The sequence below is a fragment of the Squalius cephalus genome, assembly GCF_949319135.1.
Source record: "Squalius cephalus genome assembly, chromosome: 3".
Classification (NCBI taxonomy): domain Eukaryota; kingdom Metazoa; phylum Chordata; class Actinopteri; order Cypriniformes; family Leuciscidae; genus Squalius; species Squalius cephalus.
In genome coordinates, this window is record NC_137124.1 from 4,699,999 (window position 1) to 4,727,203 (window position 27,205).

Genomic DNA, 27,205 nt, shown 5'->3' on the forward strand with positions numbered 1-27,205 from the left:
TGCTTCGCTCGCTCATTCCGCTCAGGGTCGCTCTCTCAACCCAGAATGGCCTGCTGGTACCAAAATATGTGGAATAAGGGCTGCCTCCGACTAAAGTTTTTTTCTAGTCGACTAGCAGTTGTTCATTTAAGCCATTAGTGGACAAATTGCCCCTTTATATTAAATTATGTAAATAGTCTATATACAGTATAATGAGCATTTACGTACTCAAGCGCATGAACGCACACATAAAGCTTGCCACAAAGAACCGGCAAAACTAATGATTATGAATGTGTCAAAAATAGCAAGGAGACATTTAATTATTTATTAATGAACTGGTGTTTCATGTGTCGCTGCAAAGATGGAGTTGACGATGCAGACTCGCCATAAACGCCAGAGAGAAATGCACAATTTATATGGATTACATAATCAGAGAGTAGCCTATTTCTTTTAGTTTTGAATAGTTTCGTTTAAAAGTAGACATTTCAGGCTTTCTATAATAGATAGCCTATATTTCTCAAATCTGTGAGGCACAAGCTGAGTTTCGGCGGCCTCCAGTTCGCGTGCAATGCAAGTGATTGTGCCGGCGACTTATTATATTGTTAAATACGGGCAATTGGTTGATAAAACATTGATCAAAATTAAGATACAATTTCTACAAAACTAAAGTCAATGAAGTGTTCAAAATCATGTCTTACCCACCACTCCAGACATATTGCATCTCATGATGTATCATGTCTTTCTCATGCTGCATGCTTACTTTCATAATCAACATTGATTAAATTAAAAAATAACATTAGCCTATAATATTTAAACATAAATATTAAACTAAATATGTTTTCTTTAATGGTTACAAAACCTATACAGTACATAGAAATTTCATGTCTTGTCGTCAGCCACAACATAATAACGTCACATATTTTCGACCCAGCACTCAGCCCCCCTCGTATGAAACAGCTTCCAGCGCACCTGTTTTTATTTTAATTGATAAAACATTCTTTCATTTTAAAAAATAAACTGAAATCAGCAAGAAGTTATGCAAACATGGAAATTAATAAATTGCTCATTCTTTCGATTGTTTTAAGAAACTTCTCAAGACATATATTTTTAGTAAAGTTTTTATTGAGTAATTATTACTGTGATTTTTGATGTTTTTAACTTTTTATTATTTGATACTAGCACTTTGTGTATAAGAAAGGTGCATTACAAATAAAATGTATTATTATAATTATTATACCAAACACAGTCTAAATTCTTCTTATTAATTGTTTAAATGATCATTAATTTTGATGACAAATACATTTATATTTTCCAGAAAATGTACATTCCTAATTGCAATTACACTGCAGAAGGAAAAATTACATTTAATCACTGACACTCACAAAGACTGGCATACACAAAAAGACACATTTTTGGGCTTACATGTTTCCTTTTTATCCTAGTTCTCAAAACATTAAGAAACAAAAACCTCAACAAAAATACTCTAAGTAGAAGAAGACCCAGTATATGCCTAACATTCTTAAAATACTGGATTATTGGAAGTGCAGCGAGATAAATGCTGCTTTAATTTATTTTTGAGAAGTTCCCCCTGAGTGATAACCAAACTAGAACCCATAATATATAGTAAACCCTTATCTAACACATGCTGCTACTATAATCAAGACATACTGTATGTCTATGATAAAATAACATACTGAGCATTATAAACTCTCGTAATTCCTAGTTATCTGTGTTTGTATGTCCGGTTCTAGGTTTTGCAGTTCGACATTTAATTCATCAATAATCTTTGTTAGCTCCTCTTTTGTCTCCCTTATTTTTCTCACAAATCTCATGATCTCAGACTGCAGCTCTTGCACATTTCTTGCGTCGTTAGTTGACCCAGGGGTTTGGTTGCTTTCAGACTCTGTATTGGTTGCTGCAATTTCTGATTCTTGTTGAGTCGGTATTGAAGCATAATCTCTGCGGAGTTTGTGAATTTCTTTGGCGTCGAGGGCAATGAAGAGGATGTCAACAGCTACAAATAGTCCAGTCAAAACCCCTGTTGCTGCTTCAGCCACACGAACGGCTCTTGCAGTCTGAGCTGCAACTCTCCCAACACTTGAGACTTGAATTAAACGGATAAGCTCTGCAATCCCCCCCAGACCTCGTCCAAGTCGAGCCCCGACATTTGCCCAATCTGTCCCAGATTGTGCATTGGAGCATGAATCCTTGTTTTCAGAAAGCACTTTTCGAGTTATCACTGCTATTTGGATGTTTTGGATGCAGCTGCATGTGGAGGCTATTTTTTCTTGTAACTCTGTAATGATAATTTTGATCTTTTGGCGGTCTGTGCGCTGGTTGACCATCTTTGTTATGTTACTCGCACCAGATGCTACTCCACCAGCTACCGCTACACCGATTCCCACTCCTGTTACTATCAGAGAAGCTCCGAGAGTGAACGGAGTCAGAATAAGCCCAACCACAGATGTGATTCCTCCAGCCAATCCCACTACACCTCCTGCAAGGCTGCCTATGGTTGTTTTGTAGTGGACCGTCTCCAAACCTTTGGCCAGCTCTTCAAGAACATTTAGCCTCCCATAAAGCTCTTCAATAGTTTGTGTGCTCTGAAAAAAATCAAGTTTAATGAAATAAAAATTTTGTTTTACGGTTCAGTGTTTTGTTTAATTTCATTTTACCCGTGTTGCAAACCATATTCCATAAACATGGTTACTTTATGACTTTAGAAGACTACAGCAAAACGTATGAAAAGATACATTTTAATTACTCAACTCACCTTTTCATAAAGGTGTTCAATGATAAAGGGCCTCATCAAGATTTCACTGACAGACGGGCGGTTCGCTGGATCGATCTGAAGTGTGTCTTTTACCAGCTGACGAAGGTCCTCAGAGAAGGTCTCAGGAAGAGCTTCATAGGAGCAGGTGAGTATCTTTGTAATAATATCAACTGTGCTTCTTCCTGTAAACTAAAGACAGACAAAAATATGAGGTTACTAGTTGTTTAAAAAAAAAAAAAATGTTATCAGTGGACAGCTACGCTACTACACTTTGACGCTTCAAAAAGTTCATAAAGTCTACAGTCAGACAGCAGGTAAATGTGGCCCAAATCCGCATCTGATATGTTTTCAATTCTGATTTGTGCCACTTCCGTATGTGGTCCAAAATCAGATCTTTTAAGTCACTCTAGAAAAATATTTGCCACAATTCTGCACTCATGGGAGTCACTTTAAATATTTTACATACCTGACGTTATCAAGACAGTTTCAAAAGGTATACAATCAAAACATTCTCATGTGTTAGCTGCCATCTGTGGCCTTTCAACGGGAGCCTTCACATGTCCTCCGGGAGATCATGAACACGATCTCTGAGGCTAGAGCACCTTCTACCAGGCGCCTTAACACCTAAAAATGGGCTTCCATCCTCTCATTCCTGCAAGAGCTGTTGGATGGCAGACGCACTCAATCCACGCTCAAAGTATACATGGCAGCTATCCTGGTGTACCACGCTCCTATAGCTGGCCAATCACTTGGAGAACTCAACCTAGTAGTCAGATTTCTCAGAGGGGCCAGGAGGCTAAATCCGCCTCTTCCAAACACGGCCCCTTCCTGGTACCTGTCTTTTGTCCTGAGGGCACTCCGGGGCCCTCTGTTTGTGCCGCTCACGACAATCAACCTTCGGTCTCTCTCACTGAGCCTGCAGGCTCTTTCAGTGGACGATTTCTTCCTCGAGTTTGCGCCCAACAACAGCATAGTTGTCCTTAACTTCCCCTATTACGCTGTTTCAAAAGCTCCTAATTTTGTTTTGGAGGTCTCCTACAACAGGTTTAGATCCATCAAAGGTCAAAAAAGAGTATTCATTTTCTCATAATATACATTGCACATCACCACATTTTTCAATTATTCTCAAACGACTTGATGGATGAATCAGTATATCTAAATCCCTCCTTTCCATGAGCCTACTCTGCTCTGATTGGTCAGATGGCCCAGTCTGTTGTGATTGACCTAAGCCTGTCGGAAGCTAAACTTCCATTACCATAACTGAACTTCAGCTCCATCTGGAGGCTTTCTAAAGCTCAGCGATTGTACACACTGTAAAGACAGTAACAATTTCCGATAGTGACATTGGGAGAACTAGTAATTCAACCCAAAACTCGTAAGAAATACTTGAGCAGGACGTTTCTCAGTAATACACTTCTTATTTTGAGGTACATTATGAGATGTTGCAACTGTTATTCCTTATTAACAAGCCTTCAACAAACCCATGTGTATATTTCAAATTTATTGCGGTGTACATGCGTGAACTGTATCAATAACAGGCCATAGATTAGTGAGCACTAACATGAATGACTGATGTAACAAACGTTTGTAAAACAAATCTAACTCCATCCTTTACCTTTACTCAAAGTAGTAAGAAAGACAGACAATCTGCATTAATAGACAAAGTTTAAGGTAATAGTGGCCCACAGCTGCTTAGCAGAAGTATGTTGTATTAAAGTATTTAATAGCTGGTTAGCTGGAACCTTACACAATATAAAACACAAAACTACATATTTTGAACACCCGGTAGAAAAAACATCAATAATTAATCATACTTACAGGCTGTTATTCTGAGGAACATGCTGGTCTAAATAAAGTGGGTACTGACCCATCTTTCAAAAGCAAGCTTTTTGCAAATCCCGCGTTGAGATTTGAGAAGCAGCAACATAGGCAGGCATTTTGCAAAAGTATTTTCCAGTGACGTAGAACCATCACGCAGTGGGATTTGAATTACAAATGACTTGTATAGGCGGTTCAGAGTCTATTATTTTCGACCAACAAGGACAAACAGACATCTTCAGAAATCTTAAATCCATCTCCACTCCTGCCCTTTCAGCCTCTCTTGCCAGCAAAATATCCTCTTCCCCACCACCGCTGACTGGCAACCCCTCCGACCTCATCAACTACAACAATGAAACACTCTCCTTCTGTCTCGAACAGCTGTCTCCTACTCTGGTTCCACCAACCCCAAGGCTCTTTTCTCCACAGTAAATAAACTTCTCAAACCCAGTGACAATACCACCAACTCATTCACAACTGATAAATGCAACTCTTTTCTTTAATTCTTTCAGACCAAAATTGACACCATTTACAACAATGTCCTCTTCTTCTGTCACCACTGTCTGCACTCTCACTCCATAATTTGTTCCTCCCCCCTTCACCTCTCAGTCCCTATCTCAGTTCTCCTCTGTGTTGGCATGGGAGCTGTCCAAAATCGTGACAGGAATGAAAACATCAACATGTGTCCTAGACCCCATCCCACCTCATCACGGACTGTCTACCAGCTATCTACACACTTATCACTGAAATCATTAACTCCTCTCTCAGCTCTGGCTCAATCCCCCCTTCACTCAAACTGGCTGCTGTCACCCCTATCCTCAAAAAACCTGGACTCAACCCCGACATCATGTCAAACTTTCGGCCCATCTCCATTCTCCCCTTTCTGTCTAAGATACTGGAATGCACTGTCGCCAAACAACTCAAAATCCACCTCTGCTCAAACGACCTGTTCGAACCATTTCAATCTGGCTTCCGTTTGCAACACTGAAACAGCCCTCCTCAAAGTCATCAATGACATCCTCCTCGCCGCAGATGCTGGTCACCTCACCATCCTCGTCCTCCTGGATCTTACTGCAGCTTTTGACACTATCAACCACACCATTCTTCTCTCTGGCCTCGAATCTTCCCTTAGTATCACCGGAACTGCCCTCTCCTGGCTCCAATCTTATCTCATCGACAGACAACAGTTCATCCACATCAACATCTGCACCTCCTCCACTGCTCCACTGCCCCAAGGCGTCCCTCAGGGTTCGGTGATTGGTCCTCTCCTCTTCATACTATACCTGCTTCTCCTTGGCAACGTCATTCGCCACCATGGTCTCAACTTTCACTTCTATACCGATGATGTCCAGCTCTACATCTCCACCAAATCCATCACCTCCACCACCCACTCCACTATCTCCAACTGCCTCACTGACATTAAATCCTGGATGCACACTAGGGATGTCCCGATCAGGTTTTTTTGCCCTCAAGTCCGAGTCCGAGTCATTTGATTTTGAGTATCTGCCGATACCGAGTCCCGATCCGATACTTAATACATAAAAAAAGAATAAGAGCAAAAAAACAGATCCAGGATGTTCCTTATTTTTTATTTAATTCACCTTATTTTAACATTCAACAACTCTGTTAACAAACAGAGCACTTCTGTGAGGTAGCTTGAACAATCAAGTAATACATAAATTCTTCACTTTTGGACTTAGTGCAACAGTAAAAAAAAAAAAAGTAATATATAAACAAATAGCACCTCAACTTAAAATACCCGGCAGGCATGTGAACAAATAAAAAATAAAAGTGCTACAGTGTTTGCAAAGCCAGTAATGTGCTTTTAGGAACTGCACTCCTAACTCTTACGCCGGTTTCACACTGCACTGTTAGCAGAGCGTGCAGCGCGTATTTTTTTTCGCCGCCCATGTTAACAGATTAAACCAGGCTTTAGAGCATTCACACCGCGCGCAGAGGCGGCGCGGCAGTGCGTAGCAGAGCAGCAGTGCCGCGATCGTTTCGCCGCCGAGTCTATTTTTGCTGCGCCGCTTTTGCTGAATTAAAGTGACAATACATTGATCATGGCCAAAATACACTGCAGTTTTATCCAAAAAGTGCATTGATGATATCTATTGTGTTTTAAACAGTCAATCAAATGACCAACAGCAATTTAAAAAGAAAACAAATGTCCAAAAACAAACTTGTTGCCATAACAATAAAATCAAAGATGAAACAAAAGTTATATAAATGAAATTATTAATAAAATAAGCTTCTTGACAAGTCTTTTCTCTTAAATGCAGGGGCGTAGAATTTAGTAGGGACGCTAGGGACGTGTCCCTACCAATATCCAGTGACACTGATATATCCTTAGCAATAATTTCGATCAAAACTTAAAATATATTTATATTGATGTCCCCGTCCCCACCAATTTCAAAATCAAACCTACGCCACTGCTTAAATGTATTTGAAAACGAAAAAAAGGAATGCCAACTTATCCATTATGGAGTACTCTGTCTGTAGCCTACACAACCCGCGGTTCAGCCGCGCGTGACAAACGCTGCCAGTGTGAAAGCAAAACGCACGTGTCCTGCTCCTGCTCACCATACGCACTGCTCCTGCGCGTGCAGTGTGAAACCGGCGTAACTCTGTGCCACCGCATAAATATTGATGTGTTAAAAAATAATGAGAATATATATATATCCGAGTCCTGATCGGGAGGTAACGTCCGATTCCGATCGAGTCTGAAAACACGTGATCGGGCCCGATTTCCGATCATGTGATCGGATCGGGACATCCCTAATGCACACCAATTTCCTTAAACTCAACTGCGAAAAAAACAGACATGATCATCATCGGTCCCAAACCCATCACTAAAACCATTCACAGTTTCTCCCGCACTGTCGACACCTTCACCCTGTCTCCATCCCTTCACAGTTGCTACCTCTGAGTCTTCTTTGACAATAACCTCTCCTTTGAACACCACATAAACCAAATCACCAGTACCTCCACCACCAGTACCTCCCACAACAAATTCAATTCAAAATCCTTCTCCTCACACACAAAGCCGTCTATAACCAGGCCCCTTCCTACCTCACTGACCTGCTCCACCACCACAACCCATCTCGTAGCCTCTGTTCATCTGATGCTAACTTCCTGACTCCACCTCCCAGGGCCAAGCACCAAACCTGGGGTGACAGAGCCTTCTCTGTTGCTGCCCCCTCCATATGGAACTCTCTCCCCTAACAAATCTGTGACTGCACGGACATTCCAACATTCAAATCTTTGACAGAAACTCACCATTTTAAAATTGCTTTTAATGTTTAGCTTAGTCTGGTGTGTTTTTAGTGGTTTTACTATTTGATGTTGTTTTTTGCTGCTTTTATGATTCTATGTAAAGTGTCTTTGAGTACTCAGAAAAGCGCTTACAAATAAAATGTATTATTATTATTATTATTATTTATTCTATTATTTGGGAGAACATAACTTTATTTATCATGCACTTTCGACTTTACAAGTTTGCAAAATGTTTACATTCATAAACAGTAGGGGTGTAACGGTTCACAAAATTCACGGTTCGGTTCGATACAATGGTATCACAGTTCGGTACGTTTTTTTTATACAGCAAAAAGAAAGAAATGCCAGAGAAATTTTCTTGATTTTTTATTGTTTTTTTATTTATTATATATATATATATATATATATATATATATATATATATATATATATATATATATATATATATATATATATATTTCAATGATAATTCAATAGACATTATAAAATATATAAAATAAAGATATGCAAGAGGCACGTTTAAACGGCAAAACAATAAAATCAGAACCAGTATTCTGTTACGTTCATGGTTCCAGTGGCAGTAAGCATGCACGGCTTTTCAAAATGTCACAAAGTGTTTTGAGATTGTTTTGCATGAAATATTGAAGACGAAGTTGATAATAAAATTATCAAAATTAATAATTGGCACACCACAACGAATGGCGCTATGCATTGTTCTAAAGCCAGGTTTTATTCTGGCATGTTGAATTAGTGTTCGACAAACGCGGCGGCGCGTTCATTTGAATAAAGAGCGCATCTCGCTCGTGTGAGCGAACACACATTGGAACGTTTGGGCGTTTCGCAACGAGTAAAGTCATACCCGAGAGATAGAACATACGTGTCGATTATATAGATGACACGGGTTCAAATCCCGAACTAACTTGGACTACTGAAGTTTTTATATTAGCCTATTAATGCATTGTATAGCCTATTATTGATGCAGAGAGATTAGTTAAACAACTCACCATTTTGCTTATAGCCTAAATATGAAATAAAATTACCATGCATTTCCATTTTACACTAAGGAACAAATATATACAATGACTTTACTTCTGTAGCCTAATAATTCCAATCGTGATTTCAAAAGCAGTTCTGTTAAAAAATAAATAAAAATAAATTGCCCTGAATTAGCCTAAATTGTAAAAACAGATCAAATAAATGTATTTGTCAATGTTGCGACATTGTTTCATTTAAGTTAATAATTATTCTATAAATGTTATTTAGTTTAACAGCAGATCGAAGCACTGTGGTTCGAGATTTATTTGAAAAAACTTTAATTCACAAATCGCACCCTGGTTGCTAGGATTCAAAGATCCCTGTGGAATTTAAAGGGTTAGTTCACCCAAAAATGAAAATTCTGTCAGTAATTACTCACCCTCATGTTGTTCCAACCATGTAAGTCTTTCGTTTATCTTCGGAACACAAATTAAGATATTTTTGATGAAATCTGACAGAATTCTGACTCTTCCATAGGCTTCCAGAGTGACCGAAACTCGCCGACCCAGAATAGTTATTAAAAACATCGTTAAAATAGTCCAAGTGACTCCAGTGGCTCAATCTTAAGTATATCAAGCGACGAGAATACTTTTTGTGCGCAAAAACAAACAAAAATACCGACTTTATTCCACTATTCAATTCCTTCTCTCTGGGCCTCGTAGTGTTTTTGCGTAGCGCGTCTGTGTTTCACGTCACCACGTAGGCTCACAATTGGCCGAAGCAGGTCATGTGTGTGATGCGTGATGACGTGCAACACAGACGCGCTACGCAAAAACACTACGAGGCCCAGAGAGAAGGAATTGAATACTCTGGAAGCCTATGGAAGAGTCAGAATTCTGTCAGATTTAATCAAAAATATCTTAATTTGTGTTCCGAAGATGAACGAAAGACTTACATGGTTGGAACAACATGAGGGTGAGTAATTACTGACAGAATTTTCATTTTTGGGTGAACTAACCCTTTAATATTGAGTTTAACATTTGAGCGTTTTAATTCTTCAATTATTGAAATAATTAAATATTTAGTAATACACATTTATGACAGAAATATTAGCCTACTACATAGCCTAAATTATTTAATTCCTTCATTATCAACACTTTAATAGTCTATTGCTAATGTCTAGAATAGCGATTTAAGTGTGAATTGCAAACTCTTTGTTTTGCAGTCTCAAACTCAGATAGCCTGTGGGGGGTTTGGAGAACGCAGTAGGCTATAGTGGCTTTATCGTGGGGGTGCAGGACAAGAGGTGTTAATGTTCCGTCTTTCATATGGAGAGTGTCGGTAACAGCCTGATGAGCAGGCAAAGGCAAAATCCTTTTAAGGATACATCTCCAAAAGTCTATATGTAGGCCCTATATATTATTAAATTATAAACATTGTAGTTTTATTTATTGTATTTAAAGGTTTTCCACACACAATTTCAATTTAGCAGATGTAGAGCTCTTTAATTCGCGATCAATCTCGTTTTAAGGTGAATTCAGCAAAGCATGCTGTATTTTTGAAGCAACAAAGGCTATTACAGTTTTTTCTTTCGTGATTTGTGTCGATGACACGCAGCAGCGACATATACCGTTTTATCAGCTGTACGGTGTGTTTTTACCTTTGAAATGTTTAATTTTTTCGAGAAAGACCCGGTGCGCGCAGTGAGGGAGACAAAATAAACGTACTAAAAAAAGATCCAGCGCAAGAGAGAGGCAAAGAAAAACGCCTGTTCTTAATTTATGTTGCTTTGAACTATTTTCGTTTTGTACCGTTTTAATTTTTTAACTTAACTGCAATTTCTTTGACAATTGAAATTTAAAATGTTGCAAGATTCTGTTTCTTATTTTGCATCGCAAAGGGAATAAACTCTATCGATGCAACCCTGTTTTAAATAAATACACTGTCCCGACACTTTATTTATACCTTGAAATGTGCGATGGGTTTTCAAACTTAATTTTATTTTTATTTTAAATTTTCATTTTTTTTTTTATTTTTTTTTATTGAAAGCAATACTGTATTGAAAGTATTTTTTTCTGATTTGTTCGATCTGTTTTGAAAAATGTCTTCTGTTGCTATGGCCGGGTATCACTCTCAGTCATCTCAATTTCGTGAATGATTAAAAAAAATAAAAAAATAAATAGATACATATGTAAGCATCAAGAACGGAAAAACATAAACACTGTTGGCTACAGTAAGATTCGATCTCAGATCGCTTGTAGCTCCGCGAGGTTCATGTTGTTGCGTTGGTTGACCACAGAGCTATCGTCTGAATATTGTTAAACTACTGTCTTATGCTCTGACAAAGCCTCATTGATGTGGCCTAATATTTTCTATTGCAATGTTTTATGTTGATTTTTTTTTTTTCATTATTCAATTTAGTTTCAATGATTTCAGTATTGTGATTATGAATTCGTTCAATGTTTCATTTGAATTGAGTTGCTACCAGCTTTCAATCGTTCTCAATGAGCCGCGGTGCGGCGGCAGATTACGCAATAGAGAGAATAAACTGACACTTTGCAAAGTCTGTGATTGTAGCGCCTCTTAGCGGTAAGAGGCTGCAAATACACACCCGCAATTTACCGCCGCGGGAATTTCTCACCTTTAATTTGCCAGTAAACTGTTATAGATGATAATAATAATAATAATAATAATAATAATAAAAAACTCTGGATCTTTAAAAAAGCTTACATTAGTAAATTATTAAAGTCTTCATGCAGTTGAATATTTTTTTTTTTTTTTTTTGCAATGTATAATTTATTGTTTTATTAAAGCTTAACATTAAACCAAACATGCTCAATATCTAATGAAAGAAAATCATACCGCACACTTCCGCATGCACATCTCATAGATGACACATCCCAGACTCCAAATTTCACTGTAAAAAAGTGAAGATTATGAAGGTTAGATTTTGAAATGTATTTGAAATAATAATAGAAACATTCAAATTGTATAATTACGATTTCTCATCAAAAGGTCTGCCATTCAAATTCTCAGGTGCAACGTATGAGAGAGCTTTTGTTTCTGCTGTTTGTGCTTCAATGGACCTGATAAAAACAGAAATACATGGTTCAGATCATAATGCACACACACATATGGACTATTTATTTTATTACGTGTTATTTTATGTACGAGTCATGTTTTGATTTAAAGGAGCACATACAGTACCATTCATGAATCGCTCCAAACTCTCCAAGACCAATGGTTCCACATGCAGTGAAAAATATGCTCTGCCATAAAAAAACACACATTGAGTATGTTATAGCTGCAATATTAGTTTAAAAATAATAAAATAGTGATTATTCTCATGCTTTTTTGATTATTAATATGATTCATTTGTGACTTAACTAATTTGGAAATTTCAGAAATTTGCCTTTGCTAAACATTTACTCAAGAATGTAATGTACCAGCTACAACAAACTTTCCTCTGCGTTTGAAAGTGCAGTGAAGCACAAGTCGTTTGACCAGAAAATTCAGTTATGACAATCTGATTAAAGACTGTGATTAATTAAAGGGGCATTCCACCCATTTGAACATTGTTTTTTATTTAAAGTGGGTCATATATGTAGTCGAAATGTAAAATAAATTTTGAATTTGGTGCCTTCGTGACCGAGGAAAGACAAAAAATAACTTCAGGACGCATTTGTATGAAAGACAACAACTCCCACAATGCACCACATTGCACAGCTCCGCAAGCCACTCCCACTAATCCAGAAAGCGCATATCTGCCTATAAGAGAAATCACTCTTCCGTCTACAAGGCTAGCTACCACCAGAGCTTGAAATTCATTTCACATTCACACAAAATGTCTAGTTAGTTGGCGAACTCATTAGTGCATTACTCCTCGTTTGTATTTCTTTCGAAAAGGTGAATTATTGCATGGTACCTGGATGTTCAGTCAGAACATATGCGGTGCGAAACTAGGATAGTTCTCAACACAAACGTCCGTGTCCTCGTCTGATTCAGAGATTTCGTCCAGGAGAAATTGTCATCGTTGAAATTCTTAGCTGCAGACGGACTCTATCTCTGTGTTCGTAGCGGTTCGTAGTTGCATAGTGAGATCACCGGCGCCACCAGTCCGCCCTAACTCGAGCCAGTCCGGGCTCCTCGTCCGCGGCAGGCAGGTCTTCTGCCTCGGCTGCTCTTCGCTATAATCCGGCTTGTAAAGGTAGCCACAAACACCTGATTCAAGCATCAGACTTCCGAAATCCTCTTCTTCTATATCATATTGAGCACTCTCCTCTGCTATTGTCATAACTTTACATCTGTCTCCACAGCGCCTGTTAGCTTAGCTTCAAACAAGATGGAGGATATTGCTTTCAGTTTCAGAGAGTAAAGTCCCACCCACTGATCTGTAATAGGTCTGTAGCGTGAGCGGTTCCCACCCCCTGGGAAAGATGAGGAACGAGTGTCTGTAGTCTCAACAGAAATCCCCCCCCCTCTTACACTTCCTCCTACAATGACGCAAAATGACGATTTTTGCGTCATTGTAGGAGGAAGTGTAAGAGGTAAATAACGGATTTCTCCCGTCTCAGGGGAAAATGAGAGAGTGTTGCACGACCATTCAATAGTATGACTGGGTTTCTAACAATGCAAAGCTTAATGCAAATGGGTGGAGTGTCCCTTTAAACAAAATTATTTAAAAACGCACCCTCCTTGAACTGCCACCCCTCCTTGAACTGCCACCTTACATAACGAACACCATGTTCAAGCATAAGGGTGTCCATCAGTACACATGGCACCAGGACACCCTAGGCCGGAGGTCAATGATCGACTTTGTGGTCGTTTCATCCGACCTCTGGCCGTATGTCTTGGACACTTGGGTGAAGAGAGGGGCGGAGCTGTCAACTGATCACAAACTGGTGGTGAGTTGGATCCGATGGTGGGGGAGGAATCTGAACAGACTCGGCTGACCCAAACATACTGTGAGGGTCTGTTGGGAATGTTTGGCAGAGTCCCCTGTCAGAAAGATCTTCAACTTCCACCTCCGGCAGAGCTTCGACTGGACCCAGAGGGAGTCTTGAGATATTGAGTCTGAGTGGACCATGTTCTCCACCTCCATCGTCGACGCAGCCACTCGGAGCTGTGGCCGTAAGGTCTCCGGTGCCTGTCGAGGCGGCAATCCCTGAACCCGGTGGTGGACACCGGAAGTAAGGGATGCCGTCAAGCTGAAGAAGGAGTCCTATCGGGCCTGGCTGGCTTGTGGGACTCCTGAGGCAGCTGACGAGTACCAGCAGGCCAAGCGGACTGCAGCCCAGGTGGTTGTGGAGGCAAAAATTTGGGCCTGGGAGGAGTTCGGTGAGGCCATGGTGAAGGACTACCGATTCTGGCAAACCGTCCGGCACCTCAGGAGAGAGAAGCAGTGCCCTACCAACACTATTTACAGTAGAGGTGGGCAGCTGTTGACCTCAACTGGGGATGTCGTCGGGGGGTGGAAGGGATACTTCGAGGATCTCCTCAATCCCACTGACACGTCTTAAATTAAGGAAGCAGAGGTTGAGGGCTCCAAAGTGGACTCGTCCATCACCCAAGCTGAAGTCACCGAGGTAGTCAAGAAGCTCCTCGGTGGCAAGGAACCAGGGGTGGATGAGATCCACCCTGAGTACCTCAAGTCTCTGGATATTGTGGGGCTGTCTTGGCTGACACGCCTCTTGAACATCGCGTGGCGGTCGGGAACAGTACCTTTGGGCTGGCAGACCGGGGTGGTGGTCCCTATTTTTAAGAAGGGGGACCGGAGGGTGTGTTCCAACTACAGGGGGATCAAACTTCTCAGCCTCCCCGGGAAAGTCTATGCCACAGTACTGGAGTGGAGAATACAGCCGATAATAGAACCTCGGATTCAGGAGGAACAGTGAGGTTTTCATCCCGGTCGTGGAACACTGGACCAGCTCTATACTCTCTCCAGGGTGCTGGAGGGTTCATGGGAGTTTGCCCAACCAATCCACATGTGCTTTGTGGATTTGGAGAAGGCATTGTGGATTTGGAGAAGGTATTCGACTGTGTCCCTCGCGGCATCCTGTGGAGGGTGCTCTGGGAGTATGGAATCCGGGGCCCTTTGCTAAGGGCTGTCCAGTCCCTGTACGACCGGAGCAGGAGCTTGGTTCACATTGCCGGCAGTAAGTCAGACTTGTTCCCAGTGTATGTTGGACTCTGGCAGGGCTGCCCCTTGTCGCCGTTTCTGTTCATAATTTTTATGGACAGAATTTCTAGGCGCAGCCAGGGGCCGGAGGGTGTCAGGTTAGGGGACCACACGATTTCGTCTCTGCTTTTAGCGGATGATGTTGTCGTGCTGGCTTCATCAAACCGGGACCTTCAGCAGGTCACTCGGGAGGAGCTCAGAGTAGAGCCGCTGCTCCTCCACATCGAGAGGGGTCAGCTGAGGTGGCTCAGGGATCTGTTCCGGATGCCACCAGGAGGAGACCCCGGGGAAGACCTAGGACACGCTGGAGGGACTATGTCTCCCGGATGGCCTTGGAACTCCTTGGTGTCCCCCCGGAAGAGCTGGAGGAAGTGTCTAGGGAGAGGGAAGTCTGGGCATCTCTGCTTAGACTGCTGCCCCCACGACCCGGCCCCAGATAAGCGGAAGAAAATGGATGGATGGATAATTTAAAACGTATGCATGAATTCACAATAAGATCTCTAGATGAAAATTCACCTCTATTTTCTAAATCCATGATTATATAAAGTTAATTTCATGCCAACTTTAACTGTACTGCATTTATACCTTGGGCTGCAGGTTTTTATGCAGGATCTGTTGATCATGTAGGTGCTTTAATGCCATGCAGATCTTCACAGTCCAGTCCAGAATCTATAAATACATCAAATGTGAAATTACAAATGTGGAAAACATATTTGCAGTACTTTGGTATTTTAAAGGCTATGGTGAAAGACTAATATATAATATATATATAATAATAATTTAATATATAATATAATTTCAATTAATATTCAGTATTCATATTCCTTTTTGTAAATTTTTAGCATGTTCCTTCCTAATTACTATCACGGCTACACCAAGCTCTCCATCATCTTCCACACATTCACCATTCACAAACCATTCACTTTCCTCTGAGCTTAATCACACTCTACACCTTATTATCACACTCATCAAGGACTGGACTCATACCTAACACACTCTCATTGTTCAATATCCAACGTTTGACATCAAGCTCCAAGGTTGGGCAGATGTCAAATTTTGGTTGGTATAAACCAGGATTTTTTTTTTTTTTTATGTTTTAAAAAAGGTGAAACGCATGGCAGTACTTATTACAAGTAGACATCTGACATTATCTGATCACAGTTTCTCCTGTTTTTCTTGCCATAACAAACACAGTTATAGCAGCCAGAGAAAAACTCACGTTAAAAAAAAGTCAAGAGTCAAACTACCCAACTAAAGCAAACACAGAACCAAACTATAACTATATGTATATATTTTTTCAATAAAACATCAAAACATCTGTTGATTCAGAAGTTCAGTAAGAACTTCTGTAGATGTCTAACAGAACTAAAGTCAGTCTGGTTAGTAATAAGTGAAGTGTTTAATCCTCCTCTGCTGAGACCTTAAGAGATTTAATGTGCTGCCAGTGCTTATTCAAAACAAAGTCAAGTCAAGTCACCTTCATTTATATAGCACTTTTAAAAACAGATTATTTCAAAGTAGCTTTACAGTGATAATAGGAAATTACAGTAACAGAGATTGTTTTGGCTTTACAGCAGCTCTAAAATAAAGTTATTGTCCAGCTAAATTTAGTTTTGATTGATTGATTCACTTCCTTTGCAAATATCATTTGTTATTAACTTAGAGGCCGCTAACATGACACACTTTTAAGAGATTTTGAAAAAGGTTATCTCTGCGCAGACCTCAAAAACGCAAAAACGCGAAAACTGCTACGTTGTGCACATGCGCATCACATGTTTAGTCCATAGGTCAAACAAACAAACGTTGGGTTTAGACGTCAACCCGTGGATCACGGTGGATCACGGCTGAACGCGTCTTCTCCACACTCACTTACAAACATTTTTTCGCCTATCGTGCGTCTACTCTACACCCGTACCACAAAAAAAAAAAAAAAAACGGATTATATCCAAGACTTCAGTCATAAACTAGTATTAATATTGATAGCATCACTGGTAGCGTCGTTGCTAACGTACTGTCCATCTGTTAAAATGGCGAATATATCAGATGTAAGTAGTCTACCTTTTGGTGCAGGTGAGGACACATTTGAGCTGCACGCGGTGCAGTCTGAGCTGGAAGCTGTTGAGAAACAGATCCACGACCTTTTAGTGAGACAGGCCGAGCTGCTGGACCGGCGTTTGGCTCTAGAAACATCACGCGCCGATCATGATGCACACAAATCAGAGATTAACGTTACTAACCCGCTGACTCCGACCTCGTCTACTCCGTGCGTTTCTCAGCATCGGTCCCGAGCGCCGAGGTCGCAATCAGCAATGGTCTCGTTCACTCCGGCTCCAACACACCAACACGAAGCCTGGATGGTTCCGCAGCGGAAGACGCGAGTCAAGTCTAGACCAAGAATCTCTCCGCCCTTCCCGGTTTTCGAGATATCCACCCAAAACCGCTTCTCCCCTCTCTGCGAAACAGAACGCGATGCTGTGATCATCAGCGATTCCATCGTTCGGCACGTACACGCTACATTAGGTAAAAGTAAGGTGCACAGTCACTGCTTTCCTGGTGCTCGTGTTTCTGACATCGCTGCTCGCGTTCCCGAGATTCTGAACGATGACGAGCGTGTCGGAACTGTGGTCCTGCACGCGGGAGTGAACGACATCAGGCTGCGCCAGACAGAGGTTCTGAAAAAAAGACTTCAGGAATCTGATCGATACGGTACGCAGCACATCGCCCGAAACAACGATCCTTGTGTCAGGACCGCTTCCCACGTACCGACTAGGACATGAAAAGTTTAGTAGATTATTTGCGCTAAATGAATGGTTAGTGTCATGGTGCAGTGAGCAGAAACTGCTCTTTGTAAATATTTGGAATCTGTTTTGGGAGCGTCCTAGGCTTTTCCGTGCTGATGGCTTACACCCAAGTAGAATCGGAGCAGATCTTCTGTCGGATAACATCTCCAAAATGTTAAATACCTTTTGACTAGTAACCAAAAGTCCAAATCATAGTCTCTGCTGCACCAATTTAACTGATATAAATAATAGTGAAGAACATTGCATAGAAACTGTGTCTATTCCTCGTTTAGTGAGATCAAATAATAAATCTATTGCAGGATCTAGGAAAAATCTAATTGTTATTAAAACAGAAAATGTTGCTATTAGTAAACAAAAACAATTTCTAAAGCTAGGTCTTCTAAACATTAGATCACTCACACCTAAGGCAGTTATTGTAAATGAAATAGTCACAGATAATAGCTTCGATGTACTTTGCCTTACTGAAACCTGGCTTAAACCAAATGATTATTTCGGTCTAAATGAGTCTACTCCATCAGGATACTCCTATAAGCATGAGCCCCGTCTGATTGGTCATGGTGGCGGTGTTGCAACGATCTATAAAGACATTCTTAATGTTACTCAGAAAACGGGTTATAAGTTTATTTCGTTTGAAGTACTTGTACTAAATGTTACGCTCTTAGATGTTAGAAAAACATCCCTATTATCTTTAGCCTTGGCTACCATATTCCTAAAAGAGTTTGCAGATTTTCTCTCAGACCTATTAGTCAATGTCGATAAAGCATTAATTGTTGGAGATTTTAACATACACATAGATAATCAAAATGATGCGTTAGGGGCTGCGTTTACAGATTTATTAAACTCCTTTGGGGTCAAGCAAAACGTTACCGGACCAACTCATTTCTCGGTGGAAAGACAGTATGTCACGTTATAAAAAGGCCCTAAAAGCGGCCAGGGCTGAGCACCTCCGCAAACTAATAGAAAACAACCAAAACAATCCTAGGTTTTTATTTAACACCGTGGCTAGACTAACAAATAAACAGATGTCACCTGAACAAAATATTCCGTTACAGTTTAGTAGTAATGATTTCATGAAGTTTTTCACTGAGAAAATATAAAACATCAGAACCACAATTGTAAACGTTCAATCTTCGATCGCGCCTTATAATTCAGCCTCAATTACCACCCCGCAAGAACAATTACAGTGCTTTACATCAATAGAACAAATAGAGTTAAATAAACTTATCACTTCATCTAAAACAACAACATGTTCATTAGATCCTATACCCACTAAACTACTGAAAGAAGTGCTACCGATAGTGGAAGAGCCTCTTCTCAATATTATTAACTCGTCTTTGTCTTTAGGTCATGTTCCAAGAACATTTAAACTGGCAGTTATAAAACCTCTCATTAAGAAACCACAATTAGACCCACATAATCTAGCAAATTATAGACCCATTTCAAATCTTCCTTTTATGTCTAAAATACTACAAAAAGTTGTATCCGCTCAACTGGGCTCTTTCTTGCAAGAAAATGACATCTATGAAAAGTTTCAGTCTGGATTCAGGCCGCATCATAGCACTGAAACTGCGCTCGTTAAAATCACAAATGATTTACTCCTAGCTTCTGACCAAGACTGTATCTCAATACTAGTTTTACTTGATCTTAGTGCTGCGTTCGATACTATAGATCACACAATACTCTTAGATCGACTACAAAATTATACTGGTGTTCAAGGACAAGCATTAAGCTGGTTCAGATCATACCTATCAGACCGCTACCATTTTGTCTGTTTAAATGGGGAAAAATCGATCATAACTCCAGTAAACTATGGAGTGCCGCAGGGATCTGTGTTAGGCCCTCTGTTATTCTCAATATATATGCTGCCACTTGGAAATATTATAAGGAAACATGGAATTAGTTTCCATTGTTATGCTGATGACACTTAATTTATATTTCATCACGGCCAGATGAAAACGCTAAATTATCCAAATTGACAGAGTGTGCTAAAGATATAAAAGATTGGATGACACGCAATTTTCTTTTCTTAAATCCAGACAAGACAGAGGTAATACTTATCGGTTCCAAAAAACGCCTACAAAACCTCGCTCACTACAACGTTAATATAGTAGGATGTCCTGTTACTTTATCCTCTACAGTAAAAGACCTGGGTGTTATACTAGACTGCAATCTGTCTTTTGAAAATCATATTTCATATGTTACAAGAACAGCCTTTTTTCACCTTAGAAACATTGCTAAGCTACGTAACATATGACATATGATTTGCAACCTGTCTTTTGAAAATCATATTTCATATGTTACAAGAACAGCCTTTTTTCACCTTAGAAACATTGCTAAGCTACGTAACATGCTATCAGTTTCTGATGCAGAAAAGTTAGTTCATGCATTCATGACCTCGAGACTAGATTACTGTAATGCTTTATTAGCTGGTTGTCCTGCATCCTCTATAAACAAGTTACAGTTAGTCCAGAATGCCGCCGCTAGAGTTCTTACTAGATCAAGAAAATATGATCCGATTTTAACATCACTACATTGGTTACCTATAAAGTCCCGTATTAATTACAAGGTATTGCTACTGACTTATAAAGCCCTAAACGGCTTAGCTCCGGTGTATTTAACGGACCTTCTATCGCCCTACAATCCATCGCGCTCTTTAAGATCACTAAATTCAAGGCATCTGGTCATACCTAGTGTCACATTCACTGTCTGTCATCGTCCTGTCTGCACTACAGTTCCCAGAATCCTCCTTGTTTCCACACCTGAACTCACTCCCTTCATTACCCACCGGTTCATCATCATTATCTGCATCACCTGTCTTATGTTCATCTGTGTGTGTATTTAAGTTCCTGGTTTTCACTCTTCACTTGTCGGTCAATGTTTATGTTAGGTTTGTTTAATGTTAGGTTCCTGTTCTGAGCACACGCTCCCTGTTTTTGTGTATCTGTTATATTTGAGAATTAAAACCTTGGAATACTTCATCTTTGAGTTTGCCTCCTACTTCATCCACCCAGGAAGCCTGACAGATTCACCGACCAAAAAGAAGAAAGAGGATGGGTAGATTTATTGCGGGGTTCTTCGTCCCCAGAGCTCGTAAGCTGGTGTCGAACAGTGCAGACCTGGCTTTAAAAATGTTCGACCCAGCCTTCATGTCAGTCAGAAAAGCCATTGAATAAGCCAGTCCAGCCAAGCCTGCACTTCACGCCGGTCCAGTCGAGCCTGCACTTCATGCCGGTCCAGCCGAGTCTGCACTTCACGCCGGTCAAGCCGAGCTTGCACTTCACGCTGGTCCAGTCGAGCCTGCACTTCACGCCGGTCCAGCCGAGCCTGCACTTCACGCCGGTCCAGCCGAGCCTGCACTTCACGCTAGTCCAGCGGAGCCCGCACGTCACGTCAGAGCTGCCGAGACCAAAGCAGTATGCGCCGTGCCCGCCGTCGAGCTAGAGACTGGGAAAATCACGCCTGCAGAGAGGTTCTTCTCGCTGGTTCCGCCTGGCTTGGATCTCCCTTCTCCGCTGGTCCCGTCCAGCACAGAGCCTTCTTCACCGCTGGTCTCGTCCAGCACAGAACCTTCACCGCTGGTCCCGTCCAGCACAGAGCCTTCTTCCCCGCTGGTTCCGTCCAGCTCACAGCCCTCTTCCCCGCTGGTTCCGTCCAGCTCACAGCCCTCTTTGCCGCTGGTTCCGCCCAGCGCACAGCCCTCTTCGCCGCTGGTTCCGCCCAGCTCAGAGCCCTCTTCGCCGCTGGTTCCGCCCAGCTCAGAGCCTTCTTCGCCGCTGGTCCTGCCCAGCTCAGAGCCTTCTTCGCCGCTGGTCCTGCCCAGCACTGAGCCCTCGTCGCTGGATCTGCCCAGCACCGAGCCCTCGTCGCTGGATCTGCCCAGCACCGAGCCCTCGTCGCTGGATCTGCCCAGCACCGAGCCCTCGTCGCTGGATCTGCCCAGCACCGAGCCCTCGTCGCTGGATCTGCCCAGCACCGAGCCCTCGTCGCTGGATCTGCCCAGCACCGAGCCCTCGTCGCTGGATCTGCCCAGCACCGAGCCCTCGTCGCTGGATCTGCCCAGCACCGAGCCCTCTCTGGTACCCGGGACTTTTCCCAAGTATTTTTTTGGGGGGGGCCATAGGGCTCCGTCCTGGCAACTCGAGGGGCCATGGCCACCTGAAGGGTCTTCTCCGCCATGGCCACCTGAAGGGTCTTCTCCGCCATGGCCACCCGAAGGGCCCGCACCGCCTTGGCCACCCGAAGGGTCCGGACCGCCATGGCCACCCGAAGGGTCCTCACTGCCGTGGTCGCCTGAGGGGACATCACCGCCCTGGCCACCCGAAGGGTCCTCACCGCCGTGGCCGCCCGAGGGGTCGTCTCCGTCCTGGCCACGCCCACAGCCTGCTCCACCGTGACCACACCCACAGTCTGCTCCGCCCTGGAGGCTTCCTGCCTTGTCTCCCTTGCCTTGTCTTCCCCGTCAGGCTCCAGGGCGCCCACCCTCCCACCCCTTTGGTCTTTCTACGGCGCGCGGACGCGCCTACCGGGAGGGGGGAGTAATGTCACATTCACTGTCTGTCATCGTCCTGTCTGCACTACAGTTCCCAGAATCCTCCTTGTTTCCACACCTGAACTCACTCCCTTCATTAGGTCACGATGGAGTTTTTCGGTTCCTTGCCACTGTTGCCTTTGCCTTGCTCAGTTGGGGATATTTTGGGAATATTAATTTATTTTTATCAATCAATAAACTCCACTAGAAACAAACCTTGTTGTATTATTTTAATTTAATACTGTGAAGCTGCTTTGATACAATTTGTATTGTGAAAAACGCTATACAAATACACTTGACTTGACTTGACTTGACTTTCATTTTCAACCAAAATATGACATCCAACTGACTTTGGATTAGTTGGAGTCCAGCGTGTCCAGTGTTTGTTGGGACTTGATTAGTTGGTGACCATCAAATCAAAATGGATAATTCTTGTGTTTTTTTTTTGTTTTGTTTTTTAACGGAACATTGTAATATTTATTATAAAGATGTATTTGTGAATTTTTTTTTTATTCATGTGCCCTCACGATCTTTAATCAAATGAGGAATTTAATCAACCTCTCTCTTGCCGCGTAATCTCTTCTCTGAGGATGTGTTTACACACAAGGACGGTTCAGTAACCTGTCAATCACATGAGATCACAGCAATAGCAAGCCAGGATGCTCCAGAAATCCAACCAATTCCACCCGTCCTACATTTTTATTTCTTGACTGAGGGAAGATATTGCAGCTTTCATTTCATGTCAACTTTAAAGATTCCAATAAGAGAAAAAGAATATACGGTAGAAAACAATCAACCTAACAACACATAAACACTGCAACAAAATCACAATATCATTTCATATTTACAGATAACATGTTACATTTGTAGATAAAGCTTTAATTTAGGTCCTTTAATGTATGTCAGTTAAACAGTTTATTTCTCTAAATCATAATGGGTTCAATTTCACAATTTCTAAATCTACAAACATACCTTAGAAAATGTAATTCTGAGTTTTGTTATCTCTGCGAGATCTCCACCCTCGCAGTGATCCAGTACAAGATACAAGCAGTCACGATCTGAAAACAGATTCATTCATCACAGTGTGCTAGATATTAATAAATAAAATGATTTATTAATATCTATGCTGATACTGTATAGCTCTGGTTGTAGATTAAGATGTGTTAACAAAGTGTGACTTTTAAAGTTTCTTTTAACCTCTGATGATTTCCTTGTGATGGACGATGTGTGGATGACTGAGCTGCTGGAGAAAGTTTGATACAGCATCCTAAAAACAGACACAGACTGTTTGTATCAGAATGTCTGTCTTTCAATTTAAATATCATTAGAAACAAAGTATCCATCTTACCTGGTTAGCATTCAGCTTTTTAATGACAAACTGATCACCACCTTTATTTTTCACCAGCATCATCTTGTCTTGTTCAGTCACTAGTTCGTAGCCACTAGCTTGTAGAACTGACTGTTTGCTCCCCATCTCTGAAAGTTTCTGCAACTGTTTAAGAAAAGCATTCATGAAAGTTTAAGCATTTAATTCTGTATTTTTGTAAGATTTTTTTAAAGATCATAACAAACTATTTGTTGATGTTGCCAAACAAGTTTAAAATGGAATACCAGAAATAAGTTTTTGTGATTAAACTGTAAAAATCAATTCAGCTACTGGTACTCAAATGCAGTAATGAATACTTCAATAATGGTGGTACACTAAGCCTTTTGTTAATATTTATGCAATTTAATTTATAGTAAAATTCAATCAAACTGAATTGAATATTCCATACGTAATTTATTTCGATAATTCAGCAAGGATTGGTATTATTTAATTAAATTACAAAATGATTATTAAATTCAAATTTGATGTAATTTTACTATTAATTAAATTACAAAATCTTAAAAATAAAGGCTTAAATTGTTTTTGAGTGTACCTTCTCCCAGATCTCTCTCTGATTAAAATTCAGACAGTTTAATTTGTCTTACCTGAACAATGTAAATAGCTGAGAGTGATTTGTTCTTCAGGTGCCCCTGTGTTTAGAAATGGTGGAAATGTTTGTATCTTAATACTAAATAAATTTAGAATTATTCCCTTCATTTAAGACTTAAGAGAAGATCTCTATATGATCCACTGAACAGAACCTGCCATCAAATGCAGCGGAGCCGAGGTATATTTATAGCAAATGTAAAGTAATTGAGGAAGTAGCACATAGGTGAAAGTAGATTTATCTCATGGTATTTGTGTGCGATCACATGATCTTGCTCTTTGCAAAATAGTCAACATGCAAGTTTTGGTAAACTTTGTATGATTTATTTCATAAATCATATTTCAGTTGCAAACAAAATAAGGTGATTATTTTTGGACTGTTGAATGTTATCTGTAGTGAAACCTATATTACATAATTTAACAAATAAAAGGATATAGTTATACAGTATTTCTTAAACTGAAACATCACAAATGTGTGAATTCAGAGGAGGGCTTTGAGTGGCATTTCGCACAATAATTTACTGTATATTGTCTACAGTTTAAATAGTAAATAAAGCAGATGCACTTTAACTCTTGAACACAACATGTTCTCATGCAACCCAGAGTCATTGGAAATATGTGAAATGCAATGCACTTTTATAAAAGTGTCACTATAAGCGATATAATTTTGTCTCTGGTGAAGGTGCGGGTTTATTAAACAGCCCAGTCTCATGAAGAAGAAAAAAACAACATGCATATCATTGCAAAATTATATTATGTTGTACTTGTAGCACGGTTCATGGCAATTTGAAAGTGAAGTGTCCAGTGACGGTGCTAAAACCATGGTAAACTCCTCATTTGAAGGCTGGACTCCTTGTAAAAACTTTTTAAGACAGCTGTCTGTGGAAATATAAAAAGATCACCATGGTAAATAGATAATCATGAGTGCAGTCAAATCATTGTTCATCAATTTCATATGATTCCTGAAACCGTAATGTGTGGAAATGCTTGTGTCATGGCACTGCACTTTTCAAGGTCATGCTGACGTAAACAAAACGATCTTAATAGTGCTGACGGACACGTCCGAAGCTTGCGCACAAAGACGCCTCGGACAGCGCACAGTCCCGATATTGTCACATTCACCGTCTGTCTTTGTCTGTCTTCTCTGCACTACATTCCCCAGGATCCTCTTTGGCGCACCTGCACTCACTCTCCCCTGAGTAATCATCATCACCTGCACCTCGTCATCATCTCACCCCTTTATATTCAGCACTCACCCTTCAGTGATCGTCTGGTCTCGTCTCTACTAAGACTCACAGACTCATCTCGCTACTCACCTTGATACTTACCTGTGTCATCCTCATCCTCATCCTCATCCTCATCCTCATCCTCATCCTCATCCTCATCCTCATCCTCAGCCCGTCTTCACCTGCCTTCTCCAGTCATCAGCCATCATCTACCTGCATCAAAGAGACTGTATTATCCTTCAGTTAAGTTCCAGTATCCTTGTCAACCTGAGTTCTTCCGTGACAGAACAACGAGCTGGGAGCTCGTTGGTAGGATTGCGGCTGTGGCTCAGGATAGCCGCGATCTATTTGATTATACCTTCAAGTTTTGTCACCTTGCCGTGAACTGCAGCCTAGGTGATGAAATCATAAAGGCTTGCTATATGATTGGGGCTAAACATGTTGACCCACGACCGCTCCCCGATCTCTCAGGTCTGGACTGGAGAGAGGCGATCTCCCTTTGCCTGGATAGTTTCATTACACACTATGTGGTTTCCTCCAACCCTGAGTTTCACTTCAGTTCACCTGAGCCTGAACCTCTCGACAGTCCCGCCAAACCAGAGTTTTGCATCCGCCCCAGATCAGATCCCGGCGTTACAATACCCAAAGCACGTAAGATGATTTCTAACAGTACTGACCTGGTTTCCAAATTAGTAGATCCACCTATCATGTCCTGCAGAAGAGCCTTGAAGAATTCCTTCCCTTGCTGAACTCCACTCAACAAATCCGTTTCTGTGAAACCTACACTTCATGTCAGTCCAGCCGAGTCTATGCTTTACGTCAGTCCTGCCGAGCCCGCTCTTCACGTCAGTCCTACCGAGCCCGCACTTCACGCCAGTCCTGCCGATCCCGCACTTCACGTTGTGCCCTTTGAATCAGAGACTGTGAACGTCAGGACCTCAGACTGTTAATTGCATATTCACAGAGCTTCCTTCGCCGCTGGTCCCGTCCAGCTCAGAGCTTCCTTCGCCGCTGGTCGATTGTAACAGTTGCTCTCTTTATTCTTTTTGCGGGGCTTCTTGTCTCTGGTCTCTTCTTTTTCCTCTTTGTCTCTTCCTTAGATCACTCTTTCTGTGCCTCCTCTTTTCTTTGTTTCTTCCTCTCTACACTTTCTCCCTCTCTTTCTATCTCTCAGGTAACATTCTATGTATGCTGGGTACAATTAATGGTATAAGTTTATATCATGTTATCTATTTTGTAACTATTTTAAGTGTAACCATAACCATATTGTAATTAAACCCTTTCAATAACAAATTAGGTCCTTTTGATTTGGTATTAACTTTAATAAGCCACATATTAAGCTATTGTAACTGCTTATTTTTATCATTGGTATAAGTAGCAGTGGGTGATACAAGAAATGTAGTTTTTTATCATATTTTTCTCTGGCTGCTATGATAGTGTTTATAAAGCACATTTATTATGGCAAGAAAAAGCCAAGAAGAAGTTGATCAGGTGTTTTTGTCTGTTGTCATGATACTGTAATCATCATGGTCTCGTCTGATTCACTGATCTCTTCTGGTGTCTAATCTTTGATTTTATGGGTATTGTAATTTTATATTTTTTTGATTATAGTATCTCTGTGATTCAACAGCATGAGATCCAGCCATTTTTCAGTAATTTGTTATTTTGAAGAATATTGA

General features: G+C 41.0%; 2 protein-coding genes across 2 annotated transcripts in view; both read right to left on the reverse strand.

Annotated features, from left to right (window-relative positions):
* Positions 1 to 27,205, reverse strand: part of LOC307156318 (serine/threonine-protein kinase Nek4-like) — a gene marked incomplete at its 3' end in the record, with an annotated part of 945,281 nt that overhangs the window by 500,772 nt on the left and 417,304 nt on the right. The window lies entirely within an intron of this gene.
* Positions 1,089 to 24,469, reverse strand: LOC307155327 (uncharacterized protein). Its single transcript, XM_079865924.1, has 10 exons — positions 24,300 to 24,469; positions 23,677 to 23,820; positions 23,526 to 23,595; positions 23,301 to 23,386; positions 15,585 to 15,668; positions 12,029 to 12,090; positions 11,821 to 11,907; positions 11,684 to 11,738; positions 2,753 to 2,941; positions 1,089 to 2,582 (listed from the first exon to the last, which is right to left on the reverse strand). Exons 2-10 carry the CDS (start codon positions 23,800 to 23,802, stop codon positions 1,680 to 1,682), a joined length of 1,662 nt encoding a protein of 553 aa, XP_079722050.1. The 5' UTR covers positions 23,803 to 23,820; positions 24,300 to 24,469; the 3' UTR covers positions 1,089 to 1,679.